This window comes from Hemitrygon akajei, chromosome 10 (assembly GCF_048418815.1).
Source record: "Hemitrygon akajei chromosome 10, sHemAka1.3, whole genome shotgun sequence".
Taxonomy (NCBI): Eukaryota; Metazoa; Chordata; class Chondrichthyes; order Myliobatiformes; family Dasyatidae; genus Hemitrygon; species Hemitrygon akajei.
Window position 1 is genome coordinate 18,897,452 of NC_133133.1, and position 16,247 is coordinate 18,913,698.

Below are 16,247 nucleotides of genomic sequence, written 5' to 3' on the forward strand. Positions count from 1 at the left end.
ATTCTGGTTTGGGCTGGCCTCATAAATAGCTTCAGGATTCAGCCTCTGGCTGCTGGATTCTTCCTGTCTGTATCCCTTCCCTTTCCTCCTGGAGCCTCGCCCTGTTGGAACTGTCTGTCTGTGTCCATGCCTTCGCTAGGGAGGTCTGGCCGTTTGCCGCTTCCTAGCGTTGGGAACTGTCTTGTCGTGTTTGGTGTTGTGTGTAATAAGTCCCGGCCCTATGTCCTGTATCCAAGGAGGGGTCCTGGCTCGGTGTTCTGTGCCCAAGGAGGGGTCCCGGCTCGGTGTTCTGTGCCCAAGGAGGGGTCCCGGCTCGGTGTTCTGTGCCCAAGGAGGGGTCCCGGCTCGGTGTTCTGTGCCCAAGGAGGGGTCCTGGCTCGGTGTTCCATGTCCCTGTCTCTCTGTAGGCTCTGTGTCCTCATCATGTCCATGTACCTTGCCCAGCCCGGTGCTGGGATTCCCTTGTCCAGGAGTCTCATGTCCAGCCCTGTGCCTCTCCTCGTCCCGTAGCCACGTCTTGTCCGAGCCGGGTTCTGGAGTCCGAGCCCGAGTCAAGACCCAGGTTCTGGGACCTTGTCCTGTCCCTGGCTCAGAGTCCAAGCCCAGGCTCCTAGTCCCAAGTTCCATGTCCTGGTTCCGCTATCTTTGTCAAATCCTAGACCAGGCCCGGAATCCTTGTCTTGTCCGGGGCCGGTGTCATGTCCAGTGTTCTTTCTTCCCCATTTTCCTTGCTTCCTTCTCACACCTGGTCCTGTTCCTGGTACTTCAGTGTCTGTGTCTTGCTTTTGGATCCGCTCCCAACGCCCCTTATGACAGTTTGAGCCTACTAGAGAAAGGGCTATCTTAGATTGGGTGTTGTGTAATAACCCCAATTTTATCAGACAGCTTAACGTAAAGGAACCCTGAGGAGGCAGTGATCATAATATGATTGAATTCATACTGCAATTTGAGAGGGAGAAGCGTAAGTCATGTGTATCAGTATCACAATGGAATAAAGGGAATTACAGAGCCAGAGAGTGAAGCTTGCCCAAGTGGATTGGAGGAGGATACTGGCAGGATGATGGCAGAATGGAGGTGGCTGAGGTTTCTGGGAATAATTCTCAAAGCGCTGATAGATATGTCCCACAGAAGAAGTTTTCAAATGGCAGGGCTAGGCAATCGTGGCTGACGTGGGAAATTTGGGTCTGCATAAAAGCCAAGTAAAAAAATTCTGGTCTAAGATAGAGCGGTAGTTGTAGCTCAACTTGCCATAAACATCCTATACATCTAATAATTTGTTATTTGAATATAGAAACCAAATCTTGTTTGCTGGCTGTTGACTCCTTTAGCGAAGAGTAGATGTGCGATTTCAAGTGAGCATGGAATTGAAATTCTTTGGGATCAGACATAAAAATAAAACTCTTTGGGTGGAGGAGGAGAAGTCCTCAACAAGACTGAACAAAATTCAACAAAAGTGAACGCGGGCTCACTTTTAACATTTAAGAAAAACTTGGACAGGTACGTGGATGAGAGGGGTACGGAGGGATATGATCCAGGTGCAGGTCCGTGGGACTAGGCAGAAAAATGGTTCGGCACAGCCGAGAAGGGCCAAAAGGCCGGTTTCTGTGCTGTAATGTTCTATGGTTCTATGAAAGGGCATATAAGCGAGTAGGAAGGTGGATGATTAGGAAGTTTTAAAATCCAACAAAAGGCAACTAAAAAGCTATAAGAAGCGAAAAGATGAAGTATGAGGACAAACTAGCTAGTAATAAAAAGCAGGATACTAAAAGTTTTTCGGATTATATAAAGAGTAAAAGGGAGGTGAGAGTTGATATTGGACCACTGGAAAATGAAGCTGGTGAGGTTGTAATAAGGGACAAAGAAATGGCAGATGAACTTAATCAGTCCATGTCTATCCAAATGCTCATTTATCTGGTCCCTTGGATAACCTTCCAGTAATTTTCCCACCAATGTCAGACTCACTGGGCTACAAGTTCTTGGATTAATTTTAGAGCCTTTCTTAAACAGTGGAACAACGTTATCTATCCTTCAACCCTCCAGTACCTCACCTGTCATTAAGGATGACTTGAATATCTCTGCTAGGAGCCCTGCAGTTTCTGCACCTGGCCAGGCCCCTGGGGATGTATCCACTCTTATTTGCCTCAAGATAGCCAGCACCAGCTCCTCTGTAATCCATATTGGGTCCATGACATTGGTGCCAATCTGCCTCACTTCTATAGCCTCTTTGTCCATCTCCTGAGTAAATACAGATGCAAAAAATGCATTTAAGATCTCTCCCATCTGATTTGGGTCCACATATGGATTACCATTCTGACCTCCCAGAGGACCGATTTTGTCCCTTGCAATCTTTTTGCTCTTAACATATCTGTAGAATCCCTTAGGATTTCCCTTCACCTTGCCTGCTAAGGCAACCTCATGCCTTCTTTTAACCCTCCTGATTTCTTTCTTAAGTGTTCTCTTGCATTCCTATACCCCATAAGCATCTCATTTGTTCCTACCTGCCTATACTTGCTATGCTTTTTTGTTTCTTAACGAGGGCCTCAATATCTCTTTGAAACCAAGGTTCCTAAACCTGTTGTCTTCACCTGAGATGCACATACAAGTTTTCTACTCTTAAAATTTCACTTTTGCAGTCTCCCACTTACCATTTTTGTCAGAAAACAGCCCATCCCAAACCACACTCGCCAGATCCTTTCTAATGCCATCAGAATTGGCCTTTCTCCAATATAGAATCTCAAGCTGCTGACCAGACCCATCTTTTTCCACAAAATGCTGGTGGAACGCAGCAGGCCAGGCAGCATCTACAGGAAGAAGCGCTGTCAATGTTTTGGGCCGAGACCCTTCGTCAGGACTAACTTAGGGTCTCGGCCCAAAACGTCGACAGTGCTTCTTCCTATAGATGCTGCCTGGCCTGCTGTGTTCCACCAGCATTTTGTGTGTGTTGCTTGGATTTCCAGCATCTGCAGATTTCCTCGTGTTTCCATCTTTTTCTATATTTACTTTGGAATTGATGGCACCGTGGTCACTGGACGCAAAGCATTCTCCTACACAAACTTCGGTCACCTGCCCGGTCCCACTCCCTAATAGCAGATCCAGTACTGCACACTCTCTCACTGTCAGGGTCCAGTCCGGTCCGGAATCCGCGTTCTGGGTCTCGATTCGGTCCGAGTGCTCCGGACTCCGGGTCTTGCAGCTGTCCCTCCCGGCCCTTTTGAGCCTGTTAAGCTCAGCCTGGATCAAGGAGGCACACTTGTGGCCAATTCGGCTGCAGGTGTTTATAAGGGGCCGTGGGATGGAGACTGGGCGGGTGGTCATTTTGTTCTGCCCTGGTTGCTGCTCTGCTCGGAATCCTGCTCTGCCCTGGTCGCTGGACTGTTCTGTATATGCTCTATCCGGTTGGTCTTGTTCCCCTGCTTCTCTCCTGTGCGCTGGCCCCGCTGTTCCGCCTTATTCTCTTTGCTTGTGCTGCCACGCTGTCAGTTGCCTTTCCCAATTTACCAATGTACCCGGTGGATCACTGTTGTTTACCCTGCTTACCCTGGACCCAGCTTCTTACCTGTTGCCTCCGTCGGGCAGGTCCGGCTGGACTGCTGCTGCCCAGTGGGGGTTCTGCCCCTTCCATCTATTGCTCCCTAAGGGTTGTGCCCCACACCTGCCCAGGTATCCGCGACTGGCCCAGGCCTCCGTGTTTTCCGCCTGGGAGGTGGCCCTGCCCGGGATCCCTGGTATGGACAGGACAACTTCCATACCAGGTTGTGATGCACCCTAGAAGAATGCTTTCTACAGTGCACCTATAAAAATTAGTGAGTGTTTTAGGAGACAGGCCAAATTTCTTCAGCTTTCTCAGGAAGTAAAGGTGCTGGTGGGCCTTCTAGGCAGTGGACTCTGCTTGGTTAGACCAAGTCAGTCACCTGTTCCACCTGCGCACCACCGATGTAGATGAGGTCATGCGGTCTGCTACTCCTTCTGAAGTCAACAACCAATTCCTTCGCCTTGATGACGTTGAGGGATAGGTTATTGTCTTCGCTCTATGCCACCAGGTTCTTAATTTCCTCTCTGTACTCAAACTCATCATTACCCGAGATACGGCCTACAATTGTGGTGTCATCAGCAAACTTACATAATGATTTCGATGGAACCTTGGCTACACAATCATGGGTGTACAGTGAGTACAGCAGGGGGCTGAGTACACAGCCTTGTGGGGCACCGGTGCTCAGAGTGATTGTAGAGGAGAGCTTGTCCCCTATTTTTACAGCCTGGGTCCTGTCTGTGAGGAAGCTGAAGATCCAGCTGCAGATCTGAGTGCTAAGACCCAGGTTCCAGAGCTTAGGAATCAGTTTATTTGGAATGATATTATTACAATTAATAGCTGAATATTCGAAGAGGTAAAGGAACACATACCCAAGGAATTTTGGTTCTCCCGAAGTTTCCCACAGCAGGATTTCACTTTCTAGATCCTGGAGATTCCATGCCAAAGTTGAACATAATTTATTGTCAAAATACATACATTTCACGTGTGATTTGCTTTCTTACAGGCATTCACAGTAGAACAAAGAAACACAGGTCCTCTGAGATAGAGACACCCAGTGTGTTTAAAGTTACTGACCCTCGCCACCTCTGATGATTACTGACCCATGGATCTCTGGTTTCCCTCTCCTGAAGTCTACAATCAGTTTCTTGGTCTTAATGACATTGAGTGAGAGGTTGTTGTTATTACAACACTCAGCCAAATTTTCAATCTCCCTCCTGTTTGCTGATTCACTTGATGCAGCCCACAACAGTGACGTTGTCAGCAAACTTGTAGATGGTGTTGGACCTGTACTGAGCTACACAGCCATAGGTGTAAAGTGAGTAGAGCAGGGGGTTAAGTACACATCCCTGCGGTGCTCCTGTGCTGATGGAGATTGTGGAGGAGATGACCCCGAATCCTGGGCTTTGCCTGTTGCTTGGCAGCCGGTACTGGGGTCGAAGTGCTTGGCAGAGATGGCACTTGGTGCTCGGTGTCGGAGGGCTGGTCGGAGGCTCGAAGTTTTCGGACAGACTCGGAGTTGGCTGTGGTCGGAGCTCCCAGAGGCTGTATCGGCAAGCTGCGGCGCTGGAGGTTCATGGCAGGAAGAGTTTTTCTTCCTTCTACCATCTGCGTGAGATGATGGGCTGTTGGGACTTTGAGACTTTCTTTTAAACCGTGCCATAGACTGCTCTTTATCAGATTACGGTGTTGCTTTGCACTGTTGAAACTATGAGTTATAATTATGTGGTCTTTGCCAGTTAGTCTTTTATCAATTATGGTATTGTCTGCGCTGTTGAAACTATATGTTAACTATAACTATATGTAACTATGTGGTTTTGTGTATGTCTTGTAGCTTTAGGTTTGTCTGATGGGTTTGTAGTTTCTTTCCGGGGAACGTGCTAAGACGGTAGCGCGATATCGATATGCAGCAGCCACTCCGGACTCTGGTCTGGGGATTACCAAACGTTATGTGGTTTTTCTTGCGTGGTCTGTTTTGTGCTTTTTCGTGATATCATTCCAGAGAACGTTGTCTCATTTTTTAACTGTATTGTATTTGTGGTTTATAAATGGAATCTGAGATGCTTTTGCCAATCTGAATGGACTGGTGTCTACAAGTGAGGAAATCCAGGATCCAATTACACAAGGGGGTGTTGAGGGCCAGGGTTTACTGATTAGTTTTGAGGGGATGATGGTATTGAATGCTGAGCTGTAATGGATGAAGAGCATCCTGATGCATGCGTCTTTGCGGTCCAGGGCTGTGTGAAGAGCAAACGAGATAGCATCTGCTGTAGATCTGTTGCTTTGGTAGGCGAATTGGAGCGGATCCAAGTCGCCACTGACGGGAGCTCATCAGCTTCAACAACAGCCTCCCAGAACACCTCACCAACTGAGGATATAAATGCCACTGGGCGATAGTCACTCGGGTAGGTTACCACGCTCTGGGGCACCGAGACGATTAAAATCTGGAATTTTAAAAAGCCGAGTAGAAGTTTTCCAGATGCAGAAAGAAGAAAGCTAGAAGGCGTTCTCAGTCTTCACTCAGCTGACTTTACCGACGCACCAACTCCCTCCTACTTCTGAAAGGAGGCATCAATCAAGACGCCTTCATCAGCGAGGAAGTAAGCTGGTGATCACATCAGTCACTTGGTGGCGGAGCTGTAGCGACTCACCACACTTTATCCTCGGAATCAGCCAATAGTGCTTGAAGTTTTCCTTCCTGCAAAGGAGACGAACCCTTGCCCTCTGTTTCCCAGTTATGGTGCCGCGGACCGGGCTGTTGTTCGGGATCTTGATCGCCGTTTTCTTTCTCCAGTGGGACCTCATCTTACTGGTGCTGTGCATCATTTGGTGGGCCGCCCCTTGGCTGGCCGACGAGCGGGATAGCGGCGCTGCTGGCGGCGGTGCTTGCCCGGAGAGTCCGGTGAGTTTGTAGCGCGCCCGTTTACACGGAGCGGGAGAGTGCGGTAGGAAGTGCCACCGATCTCTCTCACCTACGTACCCACCCCTTTCAAAGTTGTTCAAGCGATCCGAAACTTCAATATTCTTCACGCTGCATTCCACTTGTTACCAGTACCGAGTTTTTCTGAGGTAAAGAAAACTTTTGAGTTCTGCAGTTGTTCGCTGGTGGCCTTTGATAACTCGGGTGGAATTTATCATTACGTGCATAATCACGGTGAAGTACAATGAAGACCTGAACTCGCAGCAGGATCGCCGTCAGGAAGGCTCACACAACAAAATACACGAATTATGGATCGGGTTTATTATTACAGACATATGTTGTGAAATTTGTTGTTTTGTTGCAGTCGTGCAGTGCAAAAAAAAAGATACCTTAAGTTTCAGTAAAAATTGAGATGAACTGGATCAGCAAAATTGCGGATGACTCCAAGATTGGGGGGTGTAGTGGACGGCGAGGAGGACTTGCAGCGGGATCCGAACCTGCTGGGGAAATGGCAGATGGAATTTAATGCAGACAAGTGTGAGCTATTATACTTCTGTAGGACCAACCAGGGTAGGTCTTACACAGTGAACGGTAGGGTAGCGTAGAGCAAAGGGATTTGGGAGTACAGGTCCATAATTGGCCACAGATAGAGAGGGTTGTAAAGAAAGCTTTGGCACATTGGCCTTCATAAATCAGTGTACTGAGTACAGAAAATGGGATGTTATGTTGAAGTTGCATAAGACATTGGCGAAGCCTAATTTGGAGTATTGTGATCAAATCACAAACACTAGTAAGTCTGCAGATGCTGGAAATCCAAGCTACACAACACAAAAAATACCGGAGCAGGCCAAATTGTGAGTAGTTTTGGTCACCTACCTACAGGAAAGATGTAAACAAGGTTGAAAGAATACAGAGAAATTTTACAAGGACGTTGCTGGGTCTGAAGGACCGGAGTTATAAGGAAAGATTGAATAGGTTAGGACTTTATTCCTTGGAAAATAGATTGAGGGGAGGTTTTATAGAAGTAGACAAATTATGAGGGGTTTAGATGGGGAAAATTCAAGCAGGCTTTTTTTCCCACTGAGGTTGGGTGGGGCAACAACTGGAAGTTATGGTTTGAGGGTGAAAGGTGAAAAGTTGAAGGGAACATGATGGGAGATTCCTTCACTCAGAGGGTGGTGAGAGTGTGGAAGGAGCTGCCAGTGCAATGGTGCGTGTGATTTCGATTTGAATGTTTAATGGAAGTTTGGACAGGTACATGGGTGGGAGGGATATGGATGGCTATGATCTGGGTGCAGATTGCTGGGACAAGGCATCTTAAATGGGTCAGCATGGACTAGATGGGCTAAAGGGCCTGTTTCGATGCTGTACTTCTTTATGACTCTAAAAATAATTACTTTGGAATAGTGAGGCAGTGGGTTTGTGAACTGTTCAGAAATCTGATGGCAGGGGGAGAAAGCTGTTCCTAAAATATTGAGTGTGGGTCTGCAAATCCTGTGCCTCCTCCCTGAATACCTCAGAAGTGAAGGACTTCTCTTCAGCACAGAAATGAGGAGGAATCTATTTACCCAGAGGATGGTGAAACTGGAATTCATTGCTCCAAGTCTTTGAGTAAATTTGAAGCGGGGGTTGATAGGTTCTCGAATAGTAAGGGCGTCAAATGTTACAGGCGAATGGGGTTGAGAGGGATAGTAAATCAGCTGTGAACCAACTCGATGGGCCAAATGGCCTAATTATGTTCGTATGTCTTACGGTTTTATAGTCTAATGATAGTAATGGGAAGAGGGCATTCCCTGGGTTTTCAAGGTTGAGTTATTTGAATTATTCTTGTTGGGTACCTGATGCTATCCTGTAATATATTCAATCATCTAATGAATCTATATTGATCAAATCACCACCTCCCTGTAGAGTGCACTTTTCTAATTCTCCCGATAACAGGGTGTGGGTGAGAAATGGTCTCCATGGGTAATGTGTGCACAGTCAACAATACAAACAGATAATGCAAGGAATACTCAGCAGGTCAGGCAGCATCTGTGAAAGCGAAAGAAAGTCTCAGGTCAAAGACTGGTGGTCTGAATTATTTTGTTTCCAGTTCTGATGAAGGGTTCTGAACTTGAAACATTCATTCTCATTCTCTTCCCGCAGATGCTTCCTGACTTTACTTCAGTTTCCCAGCTTGAACATATTCTTGACATAATTAGTTTTGCTACAATAAGTGTATGGGACACTGGAAAAAATGTTGAATTTCCCCATGGGGATGAATAAAGTATCTATCTATCTATCTATCTATCTAAAACACAAATGCTAAAATATAAAGGTCATAAGGCAAGATATTCCCTTCCCAGTATTCTTTTGAGCTGATGTTGAATTAAGATTCACTATTGAGACTGTCAGTATTAGTTTATGAGAATTTCTGGATTTGCTACATCATGCTGTTTCTCCATCTGAAATCTCCTCTGTGTAAGACACAGCATGTATGTTTCTTTTGTTGTTGCTAATCTTAAGTTATCCCTCTGACCTCAGGCTTTTTCCTGGTTCTCTGAGTCACCACCCACAAAAATCTCCAGTCTATCACAAGAGAGCAAATACAAATGTATTTGAAGAAGTTGTGTCAACAGAACTGACTGTCATAAGTCGAAATTAAAACAGAGTTGGATGAAGAAGTTGATTTTACCTCACTGCCCTTCTCTCTTCTTCCATCAGCTCTCCTCTTACCTCTTCTCCTCACCCACCCATCACCTCCCCGTTGCCCCTCCTCCTCCCCTTTCTCCCATGAGCCACTTTCCTCTCCTATCAGATTCTTCTTCAACCCCTTCCCTTTTCCACCTATCACCTCCCAACATCTCACCAGAATCAGAACTGTCAGACTGGGTAGCAGCTTCTGCTCTGAAGCTGTTAGACTTCTTGACACCTGCTGCTCCCCAGCACACATGTACATCCTGTCTGAATGCCCTGTCGTGCCATTCCCCTGCCCCACCCCAACTCTCCAACTCACAGTCACACTCTCATCCTACACCGGTCACTCTTCATCTTTTGTTGCTGCCCTTTCACAGATTTATATGACTGTTAGTTTTCTTATAATAGTGTCAGTAATATGATATTGTCTTACATAAATGTGCACCTCACACTTTATGCCAACCTGTCAATCTTCAGGCCGTGTCACTCAGGGACTTGTGCTGATATTATTCTGTGACTGCATGTGTTGGATCATAACTACGTGTGCTGTGTGTACTGTGTTTTGCACCTTGGCCCCAGAGGAATGACTTTTCATTCAGCTGTATATCTGTGTATGGTTGAATGACAATAAACTTGAACTGAAAATTATTATCCAAATCACAGCCAGCAATGACTAAGTATTCTGGGAAAACCTGTTAATTGGCGCCATGTGATCTCCCAGTACACTTTCTGTTTCATAATTGGGGCCTTGTCAACAGAAATTCTTGATCCCTTCATTCTTTTCAATGAAGTGTTAGGGTGAGCTTCAGTAATCGTCCCTTTAATCCACTGTAGCGGTCTAGGGAATGATTCAGGGATGACAGCTTTGAGTTAATATGAGGGCTGTTGAAGCCTTGGATTAAGGAGATGGTTGCATCACTGTCTGGTACGGAGGGACCACTGCTCAGGGTCAGAAAGATTGCAAACTCAGCCAGCCTCCTCATGGGCCTCCGCAGCATCGAAGGCCTCTTTAAAGGGTGATGCCTGTAAAAGGTAGCATCGTTAAGGACCCCTACCACCCAGCAGATGCTCTCTTCCCATCACTGGCATTGAGGAGGAAGTACAAGAGCCTGAAGATACACATTCAATGTTTTAGGAACAGCTTCTTCCTCTTCACCATCAGATTTCTGAACAGGCAATGAAACAACCTGTGATCTTTACTTCACTATGGCTGGGCTTTCGTTTTGCACTACAGTACTGATTTTATACATTTCTTACTGTAATTTGTAGTTGTTTAAAATGTACTACTGCCACAAAACAGCAAATTGCATGACTTATGCCAATTATATTAAACCTGACGAAGGGTCTCAGCCTGAAACGTCGACAGCGCTTCTCCCTATAGATGCTGCCTGGCCTGCTGTGTTCCACCAGCATTTTGTGTGTGTTGTTGTTTGAATTTCCAGCATCTGCAGATTTCCTCGTGTATATTAAACCTGAGTCTGATTCGGAACCCACCTTTAGCATTCTTTAGTTGAACCTAAAGAGTTCAACCTTTAGTTGAACTCTTCTGTTTGCTCAGTTCATGAATGAGTTTCACTTTCTGTTTGCCGACTCGGTTTTTCTGTTGTAATACCTGAAGTTTCAGTTTGCTACTTGTAACCATGGTCTCAATTGATTGGATAAATGTTTAGCAGTCGTTCTGCAATGTTTAAGGCTGCTGAGCCTTCACAGTCAGGATTGGTGTCTTTGAATCACTTGAAGCCAAGACATAGGAGCAGGATTAGGCCATTCAGCCCATCAAGTCTGCTCTGCTGTTCCATCATGGCTGTTTTAATTATCCTTTTCAACTCCATTCTCCTGCCTTCTCCCTTTGATGTCCTGACCCCTCATTAAATATACCTAATGACTAGGCCTCTGCAGCCATCCATGGCAAAGAATTCTACAGGTTTACCATCCTCTGGCCAAAGAAATTCCTCTTCACCTCTGTTCTAAAGGCATGTCCTTGCATTCTGAGACTGTGCTCTCTGGTCCTAGACTCCCACTCCATGGGAAACATCCTCTTCACATCCACTCTATCAAGGCTTTTCAGTATCAATAGGTTTCAATGAGATTCCCCATCCCCTCTTATTCTTCTAAACTCCAGTGAGTACAGGGCTAGAAACATCAAATGTTCCTCATATGTTAACGCTTTCATTCCCAGGATCATTGTCCTGAACCTCCCCCGGACCCTCTCCTGAACTCAGTGCAGTTTAATTTTGTAAACAGGTTCTTCAACTTAATTTGTAAAAGGTTTTTGTTTGCTGTAATGATAAATTAAGCATTTAAAATATGTGATAACATTTGGTTGGAAGGAGAGGGACGTAATCTTAAGGTGATTGAAGGTAAGTGTAGAGGGGATGTCAGAGCTGAGTATCACACACACAGGCCAGTGGGTGCGTGGAACGTGCTGCTGGATAGTGGTGGTGCAGGCAGATACATTTAGGGGTATTTAGGACACTCTTAGATAGGCACATGGATGACAGAAAAATGGAGGGCTCTGTAGAAGGGAAGGGTTAGATCTATCTTCCTGTCGGTTAACATCTTAGTGTAGGTTAAGTTGGCGTAACGTATTGGACTGAAAGGCCTATACTGTGCCATAATGTTTGGTGGTTTGTGTTTTATAAATCCTTTAAATTAATTCAAAAATTATATCTGTTTTGCTGAAATAATAGATAGATAGATACTTTATTCATCCCCATGGGGAAATTCAACTTTTTTTCCAATGTCCCATACACTTGTTGTAGCAAAACTAATTACATACAATACTTAACTCAGTAAAAAATATGATATGCATCTAAATCACTATCTCAAAAAGCAATAATAATAGCTTTTAAAAAGTTCTTAAGTCCTGGCGGTTGAATTGTAAAGCTTAATGAATTAAACATTTAAAAATATGCTTTAGTTGGAGGGAGAAGTGAATTATTTGTTGGATAGATTATTGAATAAGTAAATGAACTTCTACAGATGTGTAGTGGAGAGTATATTGACTAGCTGTATCGTGGCCTGGTATGGAAACACCAATGCTCTTGGACAGAAAAGCCTACAAAAAGTAGCGGGTACAACCCAGACCATCCCAGTAAAGTCCTCCCACCATTGAACATATGTATCTCTATGGAGTGTTGTCACAGGAAGGCACTATCCATCATCGAAGACCCCCACCATCCAGGCCTTAGTCTCGCTGCTGCCATCACGGTGAACGTACAAAGCAACATGCACAAAACCTGGAGGAACTCAGCAGGCCAGGCCAGGCCCCGTCTGTGGAAAAGTTTACTGTTGACGTTTCAGGCCAAAATCCTTCTGCAAGGTACAGGAGCTTAGGACCCGCGACACCAGGTTCAGGAGCAGTTATTACCCGGCGTCACCAGGTTCAGGAGCAGTTATTACCCCGCAAACATCAGGCTCTCGAAATAGAACTTAACTTAACTTCACTGAACCATATTCACTTTGAAGAACAGTTCATCTCATATTCTCAATATTTATTGCTTATTTATTATTTTTCTCTTTTTCTGTATTTGCAAGTTTGTTGTGTTTTTCACATTGGTTCTCTGTCCTGTTAGGTGTGGTCTTTCACTGATTCTATTATGTTTCTTGTATTTACCATAATTGCCCACAGGAAAATGAATGAATCTCAGGGTTGACATATCATCATCTCCACCATCATCATGTGGCATGTTGCTTGACGTGGGCGATCATGGTCTTGACCATGGTTGTTCTTGGCAAATTTTTCTACAGAAGTGCTTTGCCATTGTCTTCTTCTGGGCAGTGTTTTACAAGACAGGTGACCCCGGCCATTATTAATACTCTTCAAAGATTGTCTGCCTGGTGTCGGTGGTCACATAACCAGGACATGTGATGTGCACCGGCTGCTCGTACGACCATCCACCACCTGCTCCCGTAACTTCACGTGACCCTGAATTTTGGTGGTGGTGGGGGGGGGGGGGGGGACTAATCAAGTGCTACACCTTGCCCAAGGGTGGTCAGCTGACTAGCAGAGGGAAGGACGTCTTACACCACCTTTGTAGGGACGGATCTCCGCCCCCCCCCCACCCAAAGTACATGTGCTGACATATATGAACTTTGATAATCAATTTACTTTGAAATTTGAAGTGAGCTTGATGCTTTGAGTGACGTTGTTAGTTAGTAAGCTTCTGAAACTATTTGTAAACTTTCCCCACTACTAATAGATCATGCAAGGAATAGCTGTTTAAAACATCTGCACATATTAATCTCTTGTATAATATTAATCCCGTAACAGATTTCTACAGAGGACGTAAACCTAGCTAAGACACAAGTGGATACGACTGATGGAAGTGTTCAGAGTTCATCCCTTCATCAGTCACTAAAGAAAGGTAAATCTATAAAGTGCAGAATTCCTTTGTTTCATACTAAATAAAACCCTATTCCATTTGTACTGTGGTTTCCATGGAGTTAGACCCTACAAAGATTATACTGTGATGTAAGTTTTACTAATTGATCTGAGGTGATCCCTCAACAAAACCTCTTTATCAAAAAAGCACAGCTGCTTCTCCACTTCCTGAGGAAACTGAGGTGAGCGAGGGTCTACCTTCCACCCTCCCCTCCTCCATTCTAATGAATTTTTACAGGAGCACCATTGTGAGTGTCCTGACCAGCTGCATCACCATCTGGTATGGGATTTGCAAGGGATCAGACAGCAAATCCCTACAAAGGATTGTGAAGACTGCTGAGGGAATCTCTTCCACACACCCAAAATACTTACCAGGAGTGCTGTGCATGCAGAGCCGTTAGTATTTTCAATGCTGCCTCCCATCCATCCAACAGTCTCTGGGACCCTCTACCATCAGGCAGGAGGTACCACAGCATTAGGACAAGGACTGTTAGGATGGGAAAGAGCTTCTTCCCCCAGGCCGTGAGACCACTGAACTCCCTGCAACTACCCAGGTCTCTTCACGTATGAAGTATCAGAGGCATTATACTACTTATGTTTTCGACTTGTAACATAAATGCACTTTATTATTTGTTAATTTGTTTGTGGTAATATTACTTCATATGTTGTGTGTGAATTATATGCTCTGCATTGTGCACTTTGGTCTGGAGGGACAATGTTTCGTTTGGCAGTGTATGGTTAAATGACAATAAGCGTTAACTTGAATTAATTGATAAAAATTTCCTATAATGAGACTGCAGACAAATTCTCTTCCAGTGCCCGAGTTTAGCTGTCTAATAGTCACTCAGCAGAAAAAGCAGAAGCATTGGTTGCTGGCCTGTAAGTCTAAGATAACTGAGGAAATCAGGAACTTACTAATGTCAAAACCTTGCAGTACTCATAGTGACATTTATAGTTCATTCAAACAAAATGCAATTAAAGACTCTACTTATAAACTCTTCTTTTGACCGGCTTCACAAATTTGACATGTAATGATATAAATTTAACTTTTTTTTTGCATTTGGCATTGTTTATTAATTTTAGTAATTTAAAGATATGGCGCCAACAGGCCCTTCCGGCCCAACGAACTGCACCACCCAAGCATCTCGCTTGTTTAACCTGAGCCTAATCACAGGGAAATTTACAATGGCCAATAACCTTACAACTTATACGTCTTTGAACTGTGGGAGGAAACCAGAGCACCCAGAGGAAACCCACGCATTCATGGGGAGAACATGCAAATTTCTTAAAGGATGATGCCGGAATTAAATTCCGAACTCTGACAGCCCAAGCTGTAATATCGTTGTGGTAACCGCTACACTACCGTTCTCTCTTTCCAGTGACTTTCTGTGCCCCTTCTCACCATAAATCTAAGGATACATTTTGAAGCTTTTAAGTGGTAGTTGTAGCAAAGGAAGTTCTGGAGGAACTCAGTGGGTCTAGCAGTAGCCTGGAGGGAAATGGACAGTCAACATTTTGGGGTTGGACTTATGACACTCAGTCCAGATGAAGGATCTCAACCTTCTGTCTCCTTCCACAGGTGCTGCCTAACCCACTGACTTCATCCAGCAGTATTTTTGCTCCACGTTCCTGCATTTGCATTTTCCTGTGATAGTTTGAAGTTTCAGGTCACTCTTGTAGCGTCTTTGAACTATACAACACAGTAACAGGCCATTCAGCCCAACTCATCCATGCCAACCAAAATGCTCAACTAAGCCTGTCCAATTTGCTCACTTTTGGGCCGTATCCCTTTAAAAGCTTCCCCATTCATGTACAAAACCTATCCAGGCATCTCTTAAGTGTTGTTATTTTGTCTTTTGTTGTTTTAGCAGAACAGACTCGACTGGCCGAGTGTCCTATTTCTGCTCCTATGTCTTAGGGTCTTTTAGCTATAAAGTTAAAGTTCAATGTAAATCTATTATCAAAGTGCATTCTGTATACCACCATATACAACCCTGAGATTCATTTTCTTGTGGGCATACTCTATAAGTCTATAGAATAATAACCATAACAGAATCGATGAAAGACTGCCCAACTAGAGTGATCAACCAGAGTGCAGAAGACAATAAAGTGTGTAAATACAAAAAGGAGAAATAATAATAATAACTAAGCAATAAGTATCGAGAACATGAGATGAAGAGTCCTTGAAATTGAATCCACTGGTTGTGGGAACAGTTCAGTGATGGGGCAAGTGAAGTTGTGTTATTCCCTTTGGTTCAAGAGCCTGACAGTTGAGGGGTTGTAACTGTCCCTGAAGCTGTTGGTGTGAGTCCTGAGGCTCTTGTACTTTCTTCTTGATGGCAGCCGTGAGAAGAGAGCATGACCCGGGTGGTGACAACAGCATTTCAGATAGATGTTCTCAATAGTGGGGAGGGTTTTACCTGTATTGGACTGGGCCGTATTCCCTACTTTTTGTAGGCTTTTCCATTTAAGGACCTTGGTGTTTCCATACCGGGCTGTGATGCAGCCAGTCAATATACTCTCCACTACACACCTATAGAAGTCAGTCAAAGCTTTAGATGTCATGCGAAATCTTCACAGACTCCGAAGGAAGTAGAGGCACTGCCATGCTTTCTTTGTAATTGCACCTACAGGACAGTTCCCCCAAAATAATCACACCAAAATAAGAACACCCAAGAATTAAAAGCTGGTAACGCTCTCCACCTGTGATGCTCCAAAGTGGACTGGCTTATGGACCT

General features: G+C 44.8%; 1 protein-coding gene across 1 annotated transcript in view; it reads left to right on the top strand.

Annotated features, from left to right (window-relative positions):
• Positions 1 to 5,748: 5,748 nt before the first annotated feature.
• LOC140734195 (uncharacterized) overlaps positions 5,749 to 16,247 on the top strand; it is a 113,022-nt gene continuing 102,523 nt past the window's right edge. Inside the window, exons 1-2 of the mRNA XM_073057847.1 lie at positions 5,749 to 6,431; positions 13,399 to 13,492. Coding sequence (XP_072913948.1) covers positions 6,267 to 6,431; positions 13,399 to 13,492 — 259 coding nt within the window. The 5' untranslated portion in view covers positions 5,749 to 6,266. The remainder of the gene's footprint in view (positions 6,432 to 13,398; positions 13,493 to 16,247) is intronic.